At 36.7% G+C, this 17,343-nt stretch overlaps 1 protein-coding gene across 1 annotated transcript in view; it reads left to right on the plus strand.

Annotated features, from left to right (window-relative positions):
* The first annotated feature begins 7,988 nt into the window (after window positions 1–7,988).
* The window catches only part of Cyth3 (cytohesin 3), a 53,134-nt gene continuing 43,779 nt past the window's right edge, over window positions 7,989–17,343 (plus strand). The window contains exons 1-2 of the mRNA XM_013521212.1: window positions 7,989–8,105; window positions 9,476–9,518. Of these exons, the coding sequence (XP_013376666.1) occupies window positions 9,512–9,518 (7 nt within the window). The 5' untranslated portion in view covers window positions 7,989–8,105; window positions 9,476–9,511. The remainder of the gene's footprint in view (window positions 8,106–9,475; window positions 9,519–17,343) is intronic.

Here is a 17,343-nt window from a genome sequence, read left to right on the forward strand (position 1 = left end):
TGAGGCTTTGGAGGGGACACACAGACATAAACCATAACACAAGTTCAGGCCCAGCCTGGACAACTCAGGAAGACCCTATCTCAAAATAAAAAATGGCTGGGGATGTAACTTGGTGGGAAGGCCCTGGATACAATCCCTGGTACTGCAAATAGGTAGGTAGGTAGATACTTCGGCTATTCTGGTAGCTATATGGTAATAGCCCATTGTGGTCTTAGTTTGTGAGTTATTAAGGTTGAACTTCTTTTTATGCTTTGTCAATTGTATATTTTCTTTGGTAAAATGTTTCATGTGTTTTGCCTATTTTCTGTTTGAATTGTTTCCTTTTTACTGTTGAGTAATCCTTTATAAATCTGAGACATTTGTCAGATGTGTGGCTTGCAAATACTTTGTTCCAGTTTGTAGGGTACCTTTTTACTGCTTAATCCTTTTTAGAACAAAAGTTCGTAATTTTGATGAGGTCCATTATCCAGCTTGTTGATACCTTCCCCGCTGTAGATTCTCAGTCATGGTGATCTCATATCTAGGAACTCTTTTCCTGGCTTTTGAAGATTTTCTTTGTTTTCTTCTGCAGGTTTTATAGTTGTACATTTAAACGTATGATTTACTTTGAGTTAGTTTTTGTGTAAACTGTGATGTTTAAGTCAAGGTTCATTATTTTGTCTATGAATATCCAGTGATCCCAGCACAATCTGTTGTAAAGAATATTGTTTCTCCACTGAATTAGTTTTGCAGTTTTGTTAAAGATTAGTTGGCAATGAGTGTGAGGTCTTTTGTGTTCTGTTGATCTGTCTTTATCTGGCTATTAATAGCACAGTATTGAATAATATGTCTTGAAATCAAGGAGAGTGATTCCTCCAATTTGTCTTCTTCAAAATTGTTCCAGCTATTTTAATTTTAATCGTCATTGCTATTTGTGCTTTTAGAACTTGTTCTAGCTATGTTCATCATTGCTGTATCTACAAAAAGTCTTGCTGGAATTTTTAGAGGAATGACATTAAAACTAAATTGGGCAATTGACATCTTTAACTATGGTTAGTCTTTCAACCCATGAACTTAAGATATCTCTTCATTTAGATTTTTTTTCTTTCTTTCATCAGTATAACTTTCAACAAATAAGTCTTGTTTGTACATTTAAAAAATACATTTACACCAAAGTATTTTATTTTTTAAGTTGTCTTTTACAGTTTGGATAGGCTGAGATTCTCCTAAATTCATTCCTGATTCCCTTTTACATAATAGTTTCTCCCTCAATTTGTCTTTTTCCCCTTGCATTTTATAGTAAGCAACAAGAAGGAACCAGGTTGCCCTTTTTATTACTGCTTGGAAATTGTGCCATCTGAATATACAGGTTGCAAGTTATTACAAGATCTGCTTTCCACACAACTGTAGGACACAAGCCAAGCTTCCTGCCAAAAGCATGTACTTGTACTTCACCAGTACTATGTTTAATGTCCATTTTTTTTTTTTTTTTTTTTTGGTCTTTTTGAGACAGGGTCATGCTAGGCAGTTCAGGCTGGCCTTGAGCTCACTTTGTAGCGTAGGCTGGTCTTGAACTTGAAGTGATCCTCCTGCCTCAGCCTCCTGAGTGCTGGTTACAGGCGTGCACCACCATGCCTGGCAATGTCCATTTTTATACTGTAGTATGTCTATGTCAATTTAGATATTCTCTGAAATATACAGACTTTCTTAACTGGGCTTCTGATTTCTTCCTGAGTCCTTAGTAGCAGACTTCTTACTTTTACTAAAAATTTGTTTAAAACAATCTCAACTTTTTTTTTTTTATCATTCTCTCCGATGTTTTTTAGCCTCTGCCCCTTATAATTAAAAAATCAGTTTGAAGTTTTTAAGTATTTGCAACAGCAGCACCCTAATTCGAGGTACTCAAATCTTTATTTCCTATAGATGCTGTAGCAAATTGCCACAAATGTTGTGGCTTAGAATAACATATTTATTCCTGTACAGGACAAGACCAAAATCAGCCTTACTGGGCGAAAATAAAGGTGTCAGGTGGCATATATTTGCCCTTTCTGGTGTGTTTATTTATTTTTGTGGTCCTGGGGATCAAACCCAGAGGTGTTTTACCACTGTGCTATATCCCCACTCTGTTTTTTATTTTTTATTTTGAGACAGTGTCATTAAGTTGTCTTGATTAGACATAAACTTGTGATCCACCTGCCCAAGTCTCTAGAGTGCTGGGATTACAGGGGTGCACCACCACACCTGGCTGCCTTTGGGGGCTCTGGATAATCCATTTCCTTGCTTCTGCAACTTCCAGTATACCTATGTTTAGTGTATTCTTTAGTTCACAACCCCTTTGTCCATCTTGAAAGCCAGAAGCCCAGCATCTCACTCTAGTCTCACTCTAGTCATGGCTGCCTTTGGTGTCAAATCTCCCCTGTATCCTTTTTAATTAGGACATTTCTTATTACATTTAGATTTCTCCCCTCAGTAGTTCAGAATAATCTCCCTTGTCTAAAATTCTTAATCATATTTGCAAAGTTTCTTATGTCATATAGGGTGACATTTGCAAGTCCTAAGGATGAGGACTTAGATATAATTTGGAAGGGGGCAACATTCAGTCTACTACAGGTTGAGTATCCTTTATATGAAACTCTTGGGCCCAGAAGTGTTTCATATCTGAGTTTTTCTGATTTTGAAATACTTTTGTGCATTCTGGTTGAGTACCCCAATCTGAAATCTAAAATCTGAATCTATTATGTTGGCCCTCAAAAAACTTTTGAATTCAGAGCATTTAGTGTGTGGACTTTTGTACTAGGGATGTTTAACCTGTGCAGTGTTCTTGAAATGAATAAGTATTGTGCTACTAGTAGGAGTGGTGTTTAGTTCTCTAGCCTTGCTGATTTTCTGTGTAAGTATTCTATTAACTGTTGAGAAAAGGGCATTGGAATCACAAAGTGTGTAATTATTGATTTGTCTGTTTCTTCTTTCGGTTCTGTTGTTGGAGTCACATATTTTGCAGCTCTGTTGTTTGGTGCATACACATTTAGAAATGGTCTAGTTGATGGATTGACTCTTTATCATTATATAGATAAGATTTGTCTTGTAATTCTTTACTTTGAAGTCTACTATAGCTGATATTAGGACAACCACTCGTACTTTCTGTTGTTTGCAAGACATGTCTCTTTCCATCACTTTAATTTTAACAAATATGTTCAAACATGATATATCATTTTATTTGAAATGAGTTTCTTGTAGCTGCGATGATGTATATGTAAAAATTCTGTTTTGCTAGTCTGGTTTTTTAATTGGTATAGACATTTAAGGTGGTTATTGAAGTATTAGGACTAACGGGTTGCTGTTTCATTTTTTGTTTTCTGTTCTCTTTTTTCTCTTTTGCATGTGAATTACTTGAACACTTAATAGAACTTCAAATTGCTACATCTATATTGATTTTTGACTTTATCTTTTTGTAATTTTTTTTTATTAGCTGCTCCAGGGAGCTTATGTGTATGTGTACCACATATATGTATCCATGTGCATTAGTCACTTTCTTTTCACTGGGACAGAATACCTGACATTATAATTTAAAAGAGAAGAGCTTTCTTTTGACTCCTAATTTCAAAGTGTTTAGCCCATGCATGATTGGTTGACTCTAAGCAAGAAACAGTGTGGTGGAAGGGCATGGCTGAGGAAGGCTGCCCACCCAGTGGCAGCCAGGAAGCAGAGAGAGAAGGGAGGATCCTGGGACAAAAGTACAGCCTTCCAGGTCATGTCTCCAGTGAGCCATTTTTTCTGACCAGGCCCAACACTTTATTGGCACATTCATCTATGGACTCATAAATGGCTTAGTCCACTGATGAGCATAGTGCCCCATGATCCACTCATCTTCCAAATTCCCCATCCCTGAGCATATAAAACTTTTGGGGGACAGTTTAGATCTACACTATTATAATACATGCTATATATAATACATAATTAAATAACTTAGTCTAATAGTCATTATTTCACCAGTTCAGATGAGTTGTAGAAACTCCCCATTTGCCCCTTACTCTCCCAAATTCATGACATAATTTTATTAAATAAATACATTGATAACTACATCTGTTTTTTGCCTGAACCTTCAGACAATTTAGGAAATGCAAGAGGAGAAGCAAAGTTTTGTATATACATAGAGTCTTAACTCTTTCAGTTCTTTCAGCTTTTCTACTTACCTAAGATTCCTTCCTTCATTATTTCCTTTCTGTTTAGAGAACTTCATCTTGCCATATTTTCAGTGTGGGTCTGCTGGTGACAATTTCCCAGTTATAGCATTCAAGGGTGACAGTTCTTTTCTTTCTTCACTTGAAAAATGTTATGCTACTTCCTCTGACCATGATGGTTTACATGAGAAATCTACTGATATTCTAGCTGTCTTTTTCCTCTGAGTAATGCATTATTTTTTTCTGACTGATTTCGATTTTTCCTTTAGAAGTATATTTATGATGTTTCTGGATGTAGATCTCTGGGTTAATCCTGTTTGAATTTGTTTAGCTTCTTGAATTTGTAGATTTGTTTGTTTGGTCAACTTTGAGAAGTTTTCAGTCAAGTTTGGAAAATATTTTTTCAGCTCACCTTTCTTGTCCTCTTTTGTGTTGAGGAAATTCTGTGTACCTCTGTAGTCTTGAGTGCCCCTAAAGCTGTTGGATCATCTCGTGCTCTTGGCTCATCACAGCTGAAGGAATAATCAAGAACCTTCTAGTCCGCTCCCTGGGGTTTTCTTTGTTGACTCAGGTGCTCCATATTGGGACTGAGCAGGCCACGTCTTGCCAGTACTCTTTGAAAGTGCTTGAGCAGGAACAGATACGTTTGTCCTCGAAGGAAGAAAGGTATCCCAGTCCATTTTCTCCATGTGCAAAATAACTGGGGCTTTGTGTTAAGTAGGTTTTATTATAATTTTTTTTATCATTGTGCAGAAGAACCTTATTCTTCTGTTTGATGATCAAAATCAAGATAAGAAAAAGTGGTTCTCTTATACTGGCAAAGTGACTAGAGGGCCCTTACCTGTGTTGGTGAAGCCTTCCACAGAGAGAATGGCTAGCAACAGTAACCTTAAATCAGCTTTTATTGTCGTTGATGACTGTATCTGAATGGGAGAAGTGTTGTCAACCTTATGTGTCCTTCTAGTCAGATTAGAAGGGGACAGTAGATCTTAGAGGTCCTACTTGTTTCTTAAAGTAGCAAGTTATTCTTGCTCAATGCTTGTTAACTTTTTAAATTTTTCATATGGTTTGGTGAGGTGGACTAATCTGTTTATCTTCTGAGGTCATCCTGTGGACTGGCTTGCCAAGAGGACTGTGGCTCTGTGAGATGCCATGTCCTATTGAGGACTCCAGCATTGAAAGCATATGATATACTCCTTTTGGAAGTAACACCAGTTTGTATGGTTTGAAGAGCCAGATGGTATAGCTTATTTGGGAATATTTACTAATATTTGCACTTGATCTTAGCCAAAAGGCCGAGAAGCGATACTTACCAATATTTGAGCAGAAAATAAAATTAACTTTTTTTTTTTTTTTGGCAAAGCATTCCTTGTATACAGAATTAACTGAGAATGTCATTAAAAATAACTTAGAATTGGATGTGGTGACACATGCCTATAATCCTAGCTATTTGGGGGGCCAATTCAGGAGGATCAAAAGTTCTCGGCCAGCCTGGGTAATTAAAGGAGACCCTCTCTAAAAAAATTAAAAAATAAAAAGTGGTAGCCCACTTGCCCAACATTTATGAGACCCTGAGTTTAATCTTCAGTATTGGAGAAAAAAAAAGAAATAAACAACAATGAAAAAAGATTTAGAAATCTGGAGTTCTCTGATAGCTAATAAAATGTGCCCCCCACCCCAGCACTGAGCTAGATCTCCAGCCCTTTTTATGTTATTTTGAGAATAAATTATTCATTTTTATTTCATCTGTCAGACCTTCTTCTTAGACATTTCAGTATTGTATATATTATTCTTTTGACCTTTTGAAAATCTTATGGATTTAGCTCAGCGGCACAGCACCTGCCTGGCAAGTGTGAGGTTGTGAGTTCGATTCCTGGTACCAGAAAAACAAAACAAAACAAAATAAAACAAAATCATATAATTAAGATGGGTGCCTCATAAACTTTGAATCAATCAAAATATGTGTTTCCTAAAAAGTTTCAATTACTATTATTAAGCAAGAAGAGTATGTTGCTTTCTTTTCCTTCTCTCATGTGTCCCATAGCCTTGTTAAAAGGCCACCAAGAGCTCCCAGCATCGACCTGTGTGTTTGTCTGTGCTGCTCTAAGACTGTGAGGAGTTGAGTTCTCTCAGGGTGGGGTGGGAAGACATCTAGAGTGGTCTCCCCTCAGCATTGGGCCACTGAGATACAGGATTTTGCTTTGGTGGTCTAAGGAACAATGTTTATCTTTTGAAGCTAATCCTGAATCAGCTGAGGCATCTGGAAGAGTGGATGAGATTGTGTCCTCGGGACTGGAAGAAAACAAAGAAGGCAAGAGTCACACTGAGGAAATGGGCCTGTCTTGACCATTGCTTCTCCAAGTTACTGGGAGTTGAGGGCCAAGGGAATTAAAAGTTTTTTGTTTTTGTTTTTTTGAGACAGGTTCTTGCTGTGTAGTTCAGGCCTTAAAGTCACTGGGTAGCCCAGGCAGGACTTAAACCAGCAGCGATCTTACTGCCTCAGCCTCCAAAGTGCTAGGATTACAGACATGCTTCACCATGCCTGGCTATGAATGTCATCTTGACTTTAAAATTATTTGAGATGAAATTTTCAAGGCTTATTAAAGTGCCGGTGGGAATGGTTTTCCCTTCCCCATACTCTGTTTTCTAAACTGTTGATAATGGAAAGTACTGGAATCTATTTTTAAGAATTCACTGAAACCATGAAAATGTAGCCAAAAAGATGTCTAAATTGCAAAAAACATCCTCTTATCCCTTGATTGATTTTTGTAAAAATCTCTGCTCTCTGTACTTTTATAATTCACCAAATATTGGAGTGACTACTATGTGTAGTCACAGTTCCTTGGTGCTGGGAATTCAGTAATGAATGAAGCTGGTGGGATCCCTGTACTTGGAAGTTCTCATTGGGGACAAATAATACTTCAGTAGGATGCTACTGATAATATTAATTCATAACATTTCATGAACAACAAACTGACAAAATAGTATTATTTTTATGAAAGTTGAGAGGCTAGGCATGATGGTGGATCCCTATAATTCCAGCACTGTGGGAGGCTGAGGCAGGAGGCTGACAAATTCAAGTACAGCTGGGGCAATTTAGCAAAACCTTGAAGAAAAAGAAAGTTGAGACAATTTTGTATACTGCTAGTGGGAGTATAAAACTGAACAATTGCTATGAAAATATTAATTAAAGTTCCTAGAGACAGAACATTCAATGATGGTTTCCAGGGGTTGGGGGAGATGGAATGGAGAAATTAGTGTTTCATGGGGATAGAGTTACGGTTTTGCAAGATGAAAAAGTAAAGACAATAGTGGTAATGTTTGCTGGGCGTGGTTGTACATGTCTCTAATCACAGTTGTCAGGAGGCTGAGGCAGGAAGATTGCTGAGAGGTAGAGGCCAGTCTCGGCTGCATAGTGAGTTCAGGCATAGTGTAGTCCAGGCTGCAAAGCCAGCCTGGACTACAGAGTGGGATCCTGTCTCAAAGAACAAACAACAATAACAACAAAAGATAGTGGTGATATTTGCATACAACATGAATATACTTAACACTACTAAACTGTAGTCTTAAAAATGGTTAAGATGGCAAATTGTATGTGATGTACTTTTTTTAGAACCACAATTTAAAATGAAAATTTTTTTAAATGAAAAAAGCAAACCATAGGTATGTAGTATCATATAGCTAAGTGGCAGAGCCAGCAGTCAAAAGTCAGCAGTGTTACTCCAGCTTGTGCTTTTAGTTTTCGTTCTCTACTGTTTTCAAAACACTTTGATAGTGATAAGTTCAGTGAAACACGATGACAACCAAACGGTGATGTTTTACAGGCAGTGCTTGTGCAAGAAGCTGGAGATCATTGACAGGGTGACTAGGGCTGACCACTTTGGAGGTGAAGTCTCAAGAGGTGGAAGAAAGCCAGCAGAGGGACCTGTGGGGAGCTGGAGAGAGGTGGGTGAGCAGGAGAGTGGTTCACCAGAGGGGAGGAGCAATGCCCAGATGGGGGTATTGTGGGGGTCCATGGGGTGGGGTCAAGTAGTGTTTCAGAGGCCCAGGCCAGGAGGTTGGATTTTATTCTGAGCCCTGTGGAAAGCTATATATGTGTTAGGGAGGAAAGAAATATAATTTGATCTGTGTTTTTGTGAATACTGCCAAAATTTTACGTGGAAATGAAGTTGAGGATAAATTGTAGAATACTTATTTGTCCATTTTGTAATCACATGTCAAATTGAAGACTTTATATTTTATCAAAGATTAAATTATTGCTGCTTCTTTTTGGTGCTGCTTAAGCATATTTAGGTATTCTACCAGTATTCAACTATTTCTTTTTGAAAGATATATAAGGTGCTGTAGAACTAAAAATACCACTTTGCTATGCTTGGAGACCATTGCTCTAGATGATGTGTGAGGTTGCATCAAAATCCACCAGAGACATAAAATGATCTCAAGGACAAACACTGACTTACACACTTGGGGCACTGGCAGCATGGTTGTTGATTCACATTTCAAGTATTTTCAGGCAAAATTCATCTATGGACATAGGAAATTGGTTATAAAACTGCTTTTATCTTCCCAACTGACTGAAGTTCTCAAGGGTGGAGTTTTTGTAGATAACTTCAGTGAAAAGAATCTAATCATAAGCTTTAGCTGACATTATTTGATACTGGTAGAAAATCTCATTTGAATCCAGTAAGATTTTTCAAATTGGAAGATGTCTTTCATCTTCTAGTGGATCTTCAAGAGGATTTGTTGGAAGTTTGGGTTGATTCACTTGTCAGAGATAACATTCACAAAGTTGTTTTAGAAAATTACTTGGTAGCTTTGGGTGATATTAAGTTATTAATATATAATTCCCCCCACAGACTATTTTTTTCGAATGGATTTAGATTTATATAAAAATAGAGCAGATACTACAGTACAGAGGTCTCATTTGTTCCACTCTACCTCAGTGTTTCTCTATTATGCTCAAAGTAATCCTCCCGCTTCAGCCTCTTGCGTGGCTGAGACTATAGGAATGCACCTCTGTGCTTGGCTCAGTTTCCATATTAACATTTTACATTATTGTGGTACATTTGTTATACTTGATGAGCCAGTGTTGATATACTGTTAACTAAAGTTCATACTTCTTTTGAGTTTTAACAAATGTTTCCACGTTTATGGTGTCATACAGGAAAATTTCATTGCCCCAAGATTCCTCTGTGTTTTGGTCATTCATCCCTCCCCTTCACCATTCAGCCACTGGCAAATGGGAATCCTTTCAATGTCTCTATACTTTTGCCTTTTCCAGAATGTTATACAGTTGTAGTATGTGTCATTTTCAGATCCACCTCATCCTGGTTGAACGGAGGGCCTTGTGCATGAAAGGTAAGTGGTTTACTACTCAGTCACACCCCTAGCCCTTCAGACTGGCTTCTTTCACTTGGCAGAATGCACTTGTTTCCTCCATGCCTTCTCACTGCTTCATAGCTCATTTGTTATTATCACTGAATAACATTCCATCATGTGAATGTATATGCTTCTTTATTTATTTACTTATTGAAGGACATTGTGGTTGTTTCTAGTTCCTGGCAATCATGAATACAGCTGCTATAAGCATTCATGGACAGGTTTTCATGTGGACATAGTTTTCAAATTGGATAAATTCCTAAGAGAGTAATTGCTGGATCGTAATTAAGACTATGTTTAGCTTTGTGAGAAACTGCCAAACTATCTTCCAAGTGTCTTTACATAGCTTTTATTCATATGTGTTTGTGAAGCCATTCCTGTTCTTCCTCCAACCCTAATTTCTGGATATAAAAAGTGGCAATTGATCAGGTTTGATTTAAAAATTTATTTATTTTGTTCTATTTTTTATTTAAGGTAGAAAGTCTCAATGTCTATTGTTAATTTTTCCTGATTGAGATAAAGATGTGTATCTTTCTTTCTTTCTTTCTTTTTCTTTTTTTGGTACCAGGAATCAAACTCAGGACCTTGTGCTTGCCAGGCAGGTGCTTGTGCCACTGAGCTATATCCCCGACCCAAGATTTGTATCTTTCAAGATCTTAAAATGCTTCCTGCTATAGGATGGAATACTTATTTTGAAATTTCAAATAAAATAAAAGGTTCTGATTTGCTCCCCCTGCACCCCTCGTCTTTCTGAGACAGGGTCTCACTGTGCAGTTCAGGCTGATCTTGAACTCATTTTGTAGCCCAGGCTGGCCTTAAACTCACAAGGATCCTCCTGCTTCAGCCTCCCAAGTGCTGGGATTACAGCCATACACTATCAAGCCTGGCCTAGATTAGCTTTTTGAGAAGGCAGTAGTGTTCCACTTACAGGTTTTGAAACAGACATACAGTAGTGAGTTTATGTAATTTACAAAGGTCTTACAGCTAGTTAGTGGGAGAGATAAGATTTGAGACAGGTAGTATGGCTGCAGGATTCAGTACCTTAACTACTAAGTCACACTGCTTCTGTATTAGTCCTTCGTGTTCATGAGTTAAGGACCGATAGGTTTATTACAACATTTTAGCAATGGTTAAGTTTCACTGTTCAAGAATCATTTGGGAAGCTTGTTAAAATTCAAACTCCTAGGCATAGAAGTTCAGATTTGGCAGTCATGGAATAGGGCCTGAGAATTCTATATCGGATAAGTACTTCCAAGTGATTCTAATAGAGAAGATCTGTAGGTCACATTGTGAGAAATTGCTAGAAGAGATGTAGAATCAATGACTCCAATTGAAACACTTTTGATTTGGGTTTTAGAGAACTGTCTAAATCCTTGGGTCTTTGTAGTTTTACTGGATGGAACCAGGGAGTAAACTGTTCTTTATGCCTACATTCAGTAAGACAGTTTACTGCAGGGATTCTTCTCTTGCTTGGTGGTTAGCTATATCATCAAGCAGGAGAAGCATGTGAAATATATATATACACACACACATATATATATGTATTCCACCAAAAAAGCTATGTACACTTCAAGAAATGGAAAACTTGCATAAATGTTCTTACACTAAATTTATTGAGACATCATGAGATACATACAAGTTCCTTTGGGTTCTACAATTATGAGATACTCAGAGTGGTGACCAATAGTTTCCAGACATTTATTAGTACAGTGAACTGCTGCTTGGGTAACCTTGGTCATAGAGGTTCTTGCACATGCACTTTCAATTCCTTCTTTAAGAGCTGGCAGTGTAGTGGGTTTTCTGTGATATATGGCATCCTCCAGGGTCCCCCATAATTGGATAACATCATCAGTTGAGAAAACATCATAGTGTTTTTTTTTCTTGAAGTGTGTGTACTGTGTCTATATAAATACACATATGTAACATGCAGCATTATGTAGGTATTTAGCTGGACTCATGTAGGACATTATTGTGGAATCCAGGCCCTCAGCTGGATTCCTGGTCTATAGTGTGTGGGCAGATTTCCTGTACTCCCTTGTATATGATTCTTTGGGTGACTATTACAAATAATCTTATGAAATATGTGTCCTGTATTATATTGTTTCACCTTGCAAAATAAGCCCCAAACCAATACAGTTGTCTTCCAGTTTTCAGATACAGTTGACAAGTAAAAAGTGTTTGCACTGTATAATGTATGTGATACATGTATGTGTTATGAAATGATTGCATCAAGCCGTTAACCATATCCATCACTTCTCACACCATTTTTGATAACATTAGGGGCCATACTACCAAAAATGTTCACGTATGTAGCATATTATTAGTAGCTGGATTCACCATGCTGTATATAGTTCTCTTGAACTTACTTTTCTTGTGTAAATAAAACTTTTTGTTTTGGAGACAAGGTCTCGGTATTCAGTTCAGGCTGACTTTAAATTCATTGTGTAGCCCAGGCTGGCCTTGAATTTAGGGTAATCTTTCGGCCTCAGCCTTCTGAGTGCTGGGATTACAGGCATGCGCCGCTGTGCCCCTGTTCTCAAATGAAAACTTCTACACCCTTTGCTCATTTCCCCATTCTATTATAGTAAGGTGAGCAAAGATGCTTTATTTTATCTACCACACTGGTCCTTTGAACTTTATTAAGACTTCATTGTTGTAGTGGTGATGGTAGTGCAAGGGATCAAACCTAGGGCCTTAAAAATGTTAGGCAAGTGTTCTATCATTGAGTTGCACTTCCAGGCCATTATTTTTTAAAACACATTCACAAGGGGGCCGTAATTTGTGTGTCTTGCTGCTGGGCAGCACTGGGAGAATTGTATTATTAAAAAGACTGATAAAAGTGATTAGATCCATTTGTACCAGCAGTAGGAAAGTTGGTAGGACAGTTTGCCTAATGGACAGTCATGCATGTACCACTAGTGGTTCAAACCAATGGCAATGTATTAATGGAGCAGTTCGCAGTTGGTTTGTGTAAATATTCCATGTGTGTTTGAACAGTGTGTGTATTATACAGCCATTATGTATAGCAATCTTGTTGAGTCTGTCTCTATTACTTGTAGGTATATCATTATTTTAGGTTCCATTAAAAAGAAAAACTCTGGCAATTAAATCACACTTAGTGATTCTTCTTATAAATTTATTTATACTGACTATGAAAGAGTACTTTAAACTGGGTGGGGCAATGCATTCCTCAGTTCCAGCATTCTGGGAGGCATAAGCAAGTGGATTACAAGTTTGCCAATTTAGTGACTTAGCAAAACTTTCTCAAAATAAAAAATAAAGACCTGGGGATGTAGCTTAGTGTGAAGGCCCTGAGTTCAGTCCCTAGTATCATAGAAACAAAACCTTTAAACATTTAACTATTGAATTTTTTAAAATAACATTTACTGTTATACATATATATATAAAAGTAACATATTGGGGCTGGGGATATTGCTCACTGATGGAGTATGGTATTTACCTAGCATGTGTGAGGCCCCAAGCTTGATCACCACCACCACCAAAAAAAAGTATTAGCAAAATAAGCTTCTAAACTTCCTCTCAAATTCCCACTCTACTGAAAAATTTTTGAAAAATTAGGGTTGTTGATAATTGTTTTTCTACACAGTATTATCTCCATCAAAGACTCTCTTTAGAGTGCTTTTCTGTCATCTCTAGGATTTTTTAAATGGTGAAGGTTTAAAAAAATATTAAACATTTTTATTAGTACAGATTTGTAGTATATAATGTTTACATTCCTTGTGGGGAGTTGGTGCATGTGCATAACACATCTTAATTCCTTTTTTCACCCTCTTCCTCTTTTTTTTTTTTAAACTAGATATTGAACTCAGGACCTCGTGCTTGCCAGCCAGGCATTTTGCTGCTGAGCTATACCCCTGGCCCTCCTTCCCTCTTTTGATCCCCTTCTCATTTGAGAAAGATTTATCTCCCCTCTTCTTGTTATCTATTATTTTTATTTTATTTATATTTTGGGTTTTTCATATAAGGGAAATCATGCAATATTTAAGCTTGTGTGTCTGATTTATCTCACAATTATGGTCTCAGTTTGAGATGTTGAAGGTCTGAAATAGGGTGGGGTTTTTCATTGTCTCTGTAATTATCAAAACCTCTTATTGTGTATTTCTACTGCCTTTAAGTGAAATAAAATATTTATACTTATGGGGAAAAAAGATAATGGTCTCGGTGCATCCATTTTCCTACAAATGACTCTGTCTCTGGTAGAGTAGTGTTTATTGTGTGTAAATACCACATTTTCTTTATCTATTCATCTGTTGATGGACTTACAGGCTACTTACAAGATTTAGCTATTATGAAGTGTGTTGCTATCAATATGGGAGCGAGTCCCTGTAGTATGTCATTAGCTCTTTTGGGAAGATACCTAGAAAGTGAATAGCCGGCTTAAATGGAATTTCTAGTTTTAGTTTTTTTGTGGAATCCCCGTATTGATCTCCATAGTGATTGTACTAGTTTACATTCTCACCAACAATGTAAAGGGGTTCCTTTCTCCCTGAAGTCTTGCCAGCCTTTGTTATTACTTGATTTTTCTTTTTTTGGAGAAAAGGTGTCACTATATAGTTCAGACTGATCTTGAATGTGGTATGTAGCCCAGGCTGGCCACAAACTCAACAGCAATCCTCGTGCCTCAGCCTGCCCAGTGCTGGGATTACAGGTGTGCTCCACCATGCCTGACATTATTTGATTTCTTGATGATGGCTATTCTTTCTGGGGTAATGTGGAATCTCATTGTTGTTTTTGTTACAGCAAAATTCAGTGAGAAAGCACCCATGAGAAACTGAATATAGGAACAAACAAAGCTTTATTGGAGCTGGCAGCCAGCACTCTGACAGTCAGAAAACAAAATGTTGGTGCTGATCTGGACTTTGTTTCCAATTCATAGTAACCACATTCCAAGGGTCTCTAACAAAAGGTCACAAGATTTACACTTCCCAGGTGTTTGTTAGGCAGGATGTAGTTAATCTTAGCTTACTCACAGTTTGTTTTATCTATTGGTTCCTCTAGATAAAAGACTTGTTCTTCCTCTTATGGTTTTATGGTTAGCTTAAAGGGAGGGATGAAGAGTGAGTTCATCTAAAGTTTAAGTGACTTTTAAAGTGGAGTTACAAAAAGAAAATGAAGTGTCTTGCTCTATCATTTTATCTTGCGTTTCTCTAATGACTAGTGATGCTGAACATTTCTTTATGCATTTATTGGCCATTCATACTTCTTTTGAGAGGTATGTATTCATTTCAATTGTCCATTTTTTGATTGTTTTATTTTAGGGGTCTCCTTTTTTGAGTTTTTATACATTTAGATATGAGTGCTCTGTGGAATTTCTGGCCATTTTTTTTGCTATTCTGTAAGTTGTCTTTTTATTCTGTTGTTTCTTTTGTTGCACAGATCCTTTTTAACTTGGTGTGATCCCATTCATTGATTCTTGGTACTATTTCCTGTGCACCCAGGGTTCTGCTAAGAAAGTCTTTGTGTACGCCTGTGACTTCAAGAGTTTTACCTGTTTTATTTTCCAGCAGGTTGTTTCTGTTTTAACATTTAGACCTTTGATTCATCTTGATTTGTTTAATCTTAGATGGTAAGAGATACAGGTCTAGATTCATTCTCCTGCATATGATAGCTAGTTTTCCCAACACCATTTATTGGCTGCCTTTCTTCCAGTGTATGTTTTTGACCTCTTTGTCAAAGATCAAATAGTTGAATGTGGTTGGGGTTGTTTCTGCATCCTCTCTTCTCTCCCATTGATCATTATATCTGCTTTTATGCTGTTTTTATTACCATAGCTTTATAATATAACTTCAAGTCTGGGATTGTGATGCCCACCCCCACTTTGGTTTTGTTACCCAGGATTGCTTTTGCTATTTTGGGTCTCTTTTAGCTCCATATGCATTTTAGGATTATTTTCTCTAGTTCTGTGAAGAATGCTCTTGGTATTTTAATTGGGATTGCATAAAATCTGTATATAAATTTTAGACATATGGCCATTTTGATTATATTGGTGATGTCTGTCCAGGAACAGGGGCTGCCTTTACATTGTATGATGTCTACTTTGCTTTCCTTGTTTAGAGTACTGTAGTTTTCATTGTAGAGGTCTTTTGCATCCTTGGTTAACTTCCTAAGTATTCAGTTTTTCTTGGTGCTATTGTGAATGGTATTTTTTTCCCTAGATTTTCAGTGGCTTAATTATTGGTGTAAAGGGACACTTGATTTTTGAGTGTTGATTTTGTACCCTCTCACGTTGCTGAATTTGGTTATTTGTAGAAGTCTTTTGGTGGAATTTTTGGGGTATTCTATATAGAGGACCATATCATCTTCAAATAATGATACTTTGACTTCTTCCTATACATTCTTTTTTTCTTTGTTTTGCCTAATTGCCTTTGTGGATGTTTTGAGTGGTGTATTGAACAGAAGTGTGATAGTGGACATCATTATCTTGTAACTGATTTTAGAGGGAAGGCTTTTTGTTTTTCCTCATTTGATATGATGGTGGCAGGTTTGTCATAAATGGTTTTTATCAGATTGAGATATGGTCTTCCTTCTATTTTCTTCAGTGTTTTTATCATGAGAGGATGTTGGATTTCATCAAAGGCTTTTTCTATGTCTATTGAGATGATTATGTGATTTTTGTCCTTCTATTTATGATGACATATATATAGTGAAACATTCTTGTATCCTTGAGATGCATCCCACTTGGTCATGATATTGTGACCTTTTTGATGATTTGTTGCACTGTTTGCCAGTATCTTGTTGAGGATTTTTGTGTCTATATTCACTAAAGAGATGGGTCTATAATTCTCTTTTTTGATTTTGGAATCAGGGTAATGCTAGCTTCCAAGACTTTGGGAATACTCTTTCCTTTTCAATTTCATTAATTAACTTGAGAGGTATTGGTGTTAGATCTTGCCTAAAGTTTTTGTAGAATTCAGCAGCAAATCCATCTGAATGTGGGTTTTTCTTAGTTGGTAATGCATACATATCTAGGAATTTATCCATTTCTTCTGAATGTTCCAATTTATTGGCATGCAAAGTAATTTCCAAAGTAGTTGTTAATAATCATCTTGATTTTTAAATCATTTTGATTTCACCTTTTTCATTTGTAATTACTTTATTTGGGTTTTCTCTGTTTTTAAAAATTATATTGACTTATTCTTTTGAAGAACCAATTTCTTGATTCATTGATTTTTTTTGTTTCAGTTTTATTGAGGTCTGCTCTAATCTTTGTAACTTCCTCACTTGTACTAGATTTGGGTTTGTATTCTTGTTTTTCAAGGCCTTGAGGTGCATCATTAGGCTCCTTATTTTGGTTTGGTTTTTTCTTGTGATGTGGGCATTCACAGATATAAATTTCCTCCTAAAACTGCTTTCATTGTGTCCTATTGTGATTTCATTATGTTTTTTTGTATGTTGGTGATAGTTTTTTGGTTTGTTTGTTTTTTTTTTTTTTTTGGTTTTTCTGGTTTTTCTCCAGTACCAGGAACCGAACTCACGACCTTGCGCTTGCCAGGCAGGCCCTTTTGCCACCGAGCTAAATCCCCAGCCTGTGTTTGATTTTTTTTTTTTTGTTTTGTTTTGGTTTTTTTTTTGGTATGTTGTACTGGCATTATCATTTAGTTCTACAAACTAACTTTTTTTCTTGATTTCTTTTGTAACCCATTGTTTATTATAGAGTACATTGCTTAGTTTCTATGCATTTGTGTAATTTATTTTTTTTTACCATTGATTTTTAAGTTCATTGTGCTGGATATAATTGCTGGATATAATTTCAGCTGCTTTGCATTTACTTAAGTTTGCTTTA

Source organism: Chinchilla lanigera, unplaced genomic scaffold (assembly GCF_000276665.1).
Source record: "Chinchilla lanigera isolate Chin_1 unplaced genomic scaffold, ChiLan1.0 scaffold00059, whole genome shotgun sequence".
Classification (NCBI taxonomy): domain Eukaryota; kingdom Metazoa; phylum Chordata; class Mammalia; order Rodentia; family Chinchillidae; genus Chinchilla; species Chinchilla lanigera.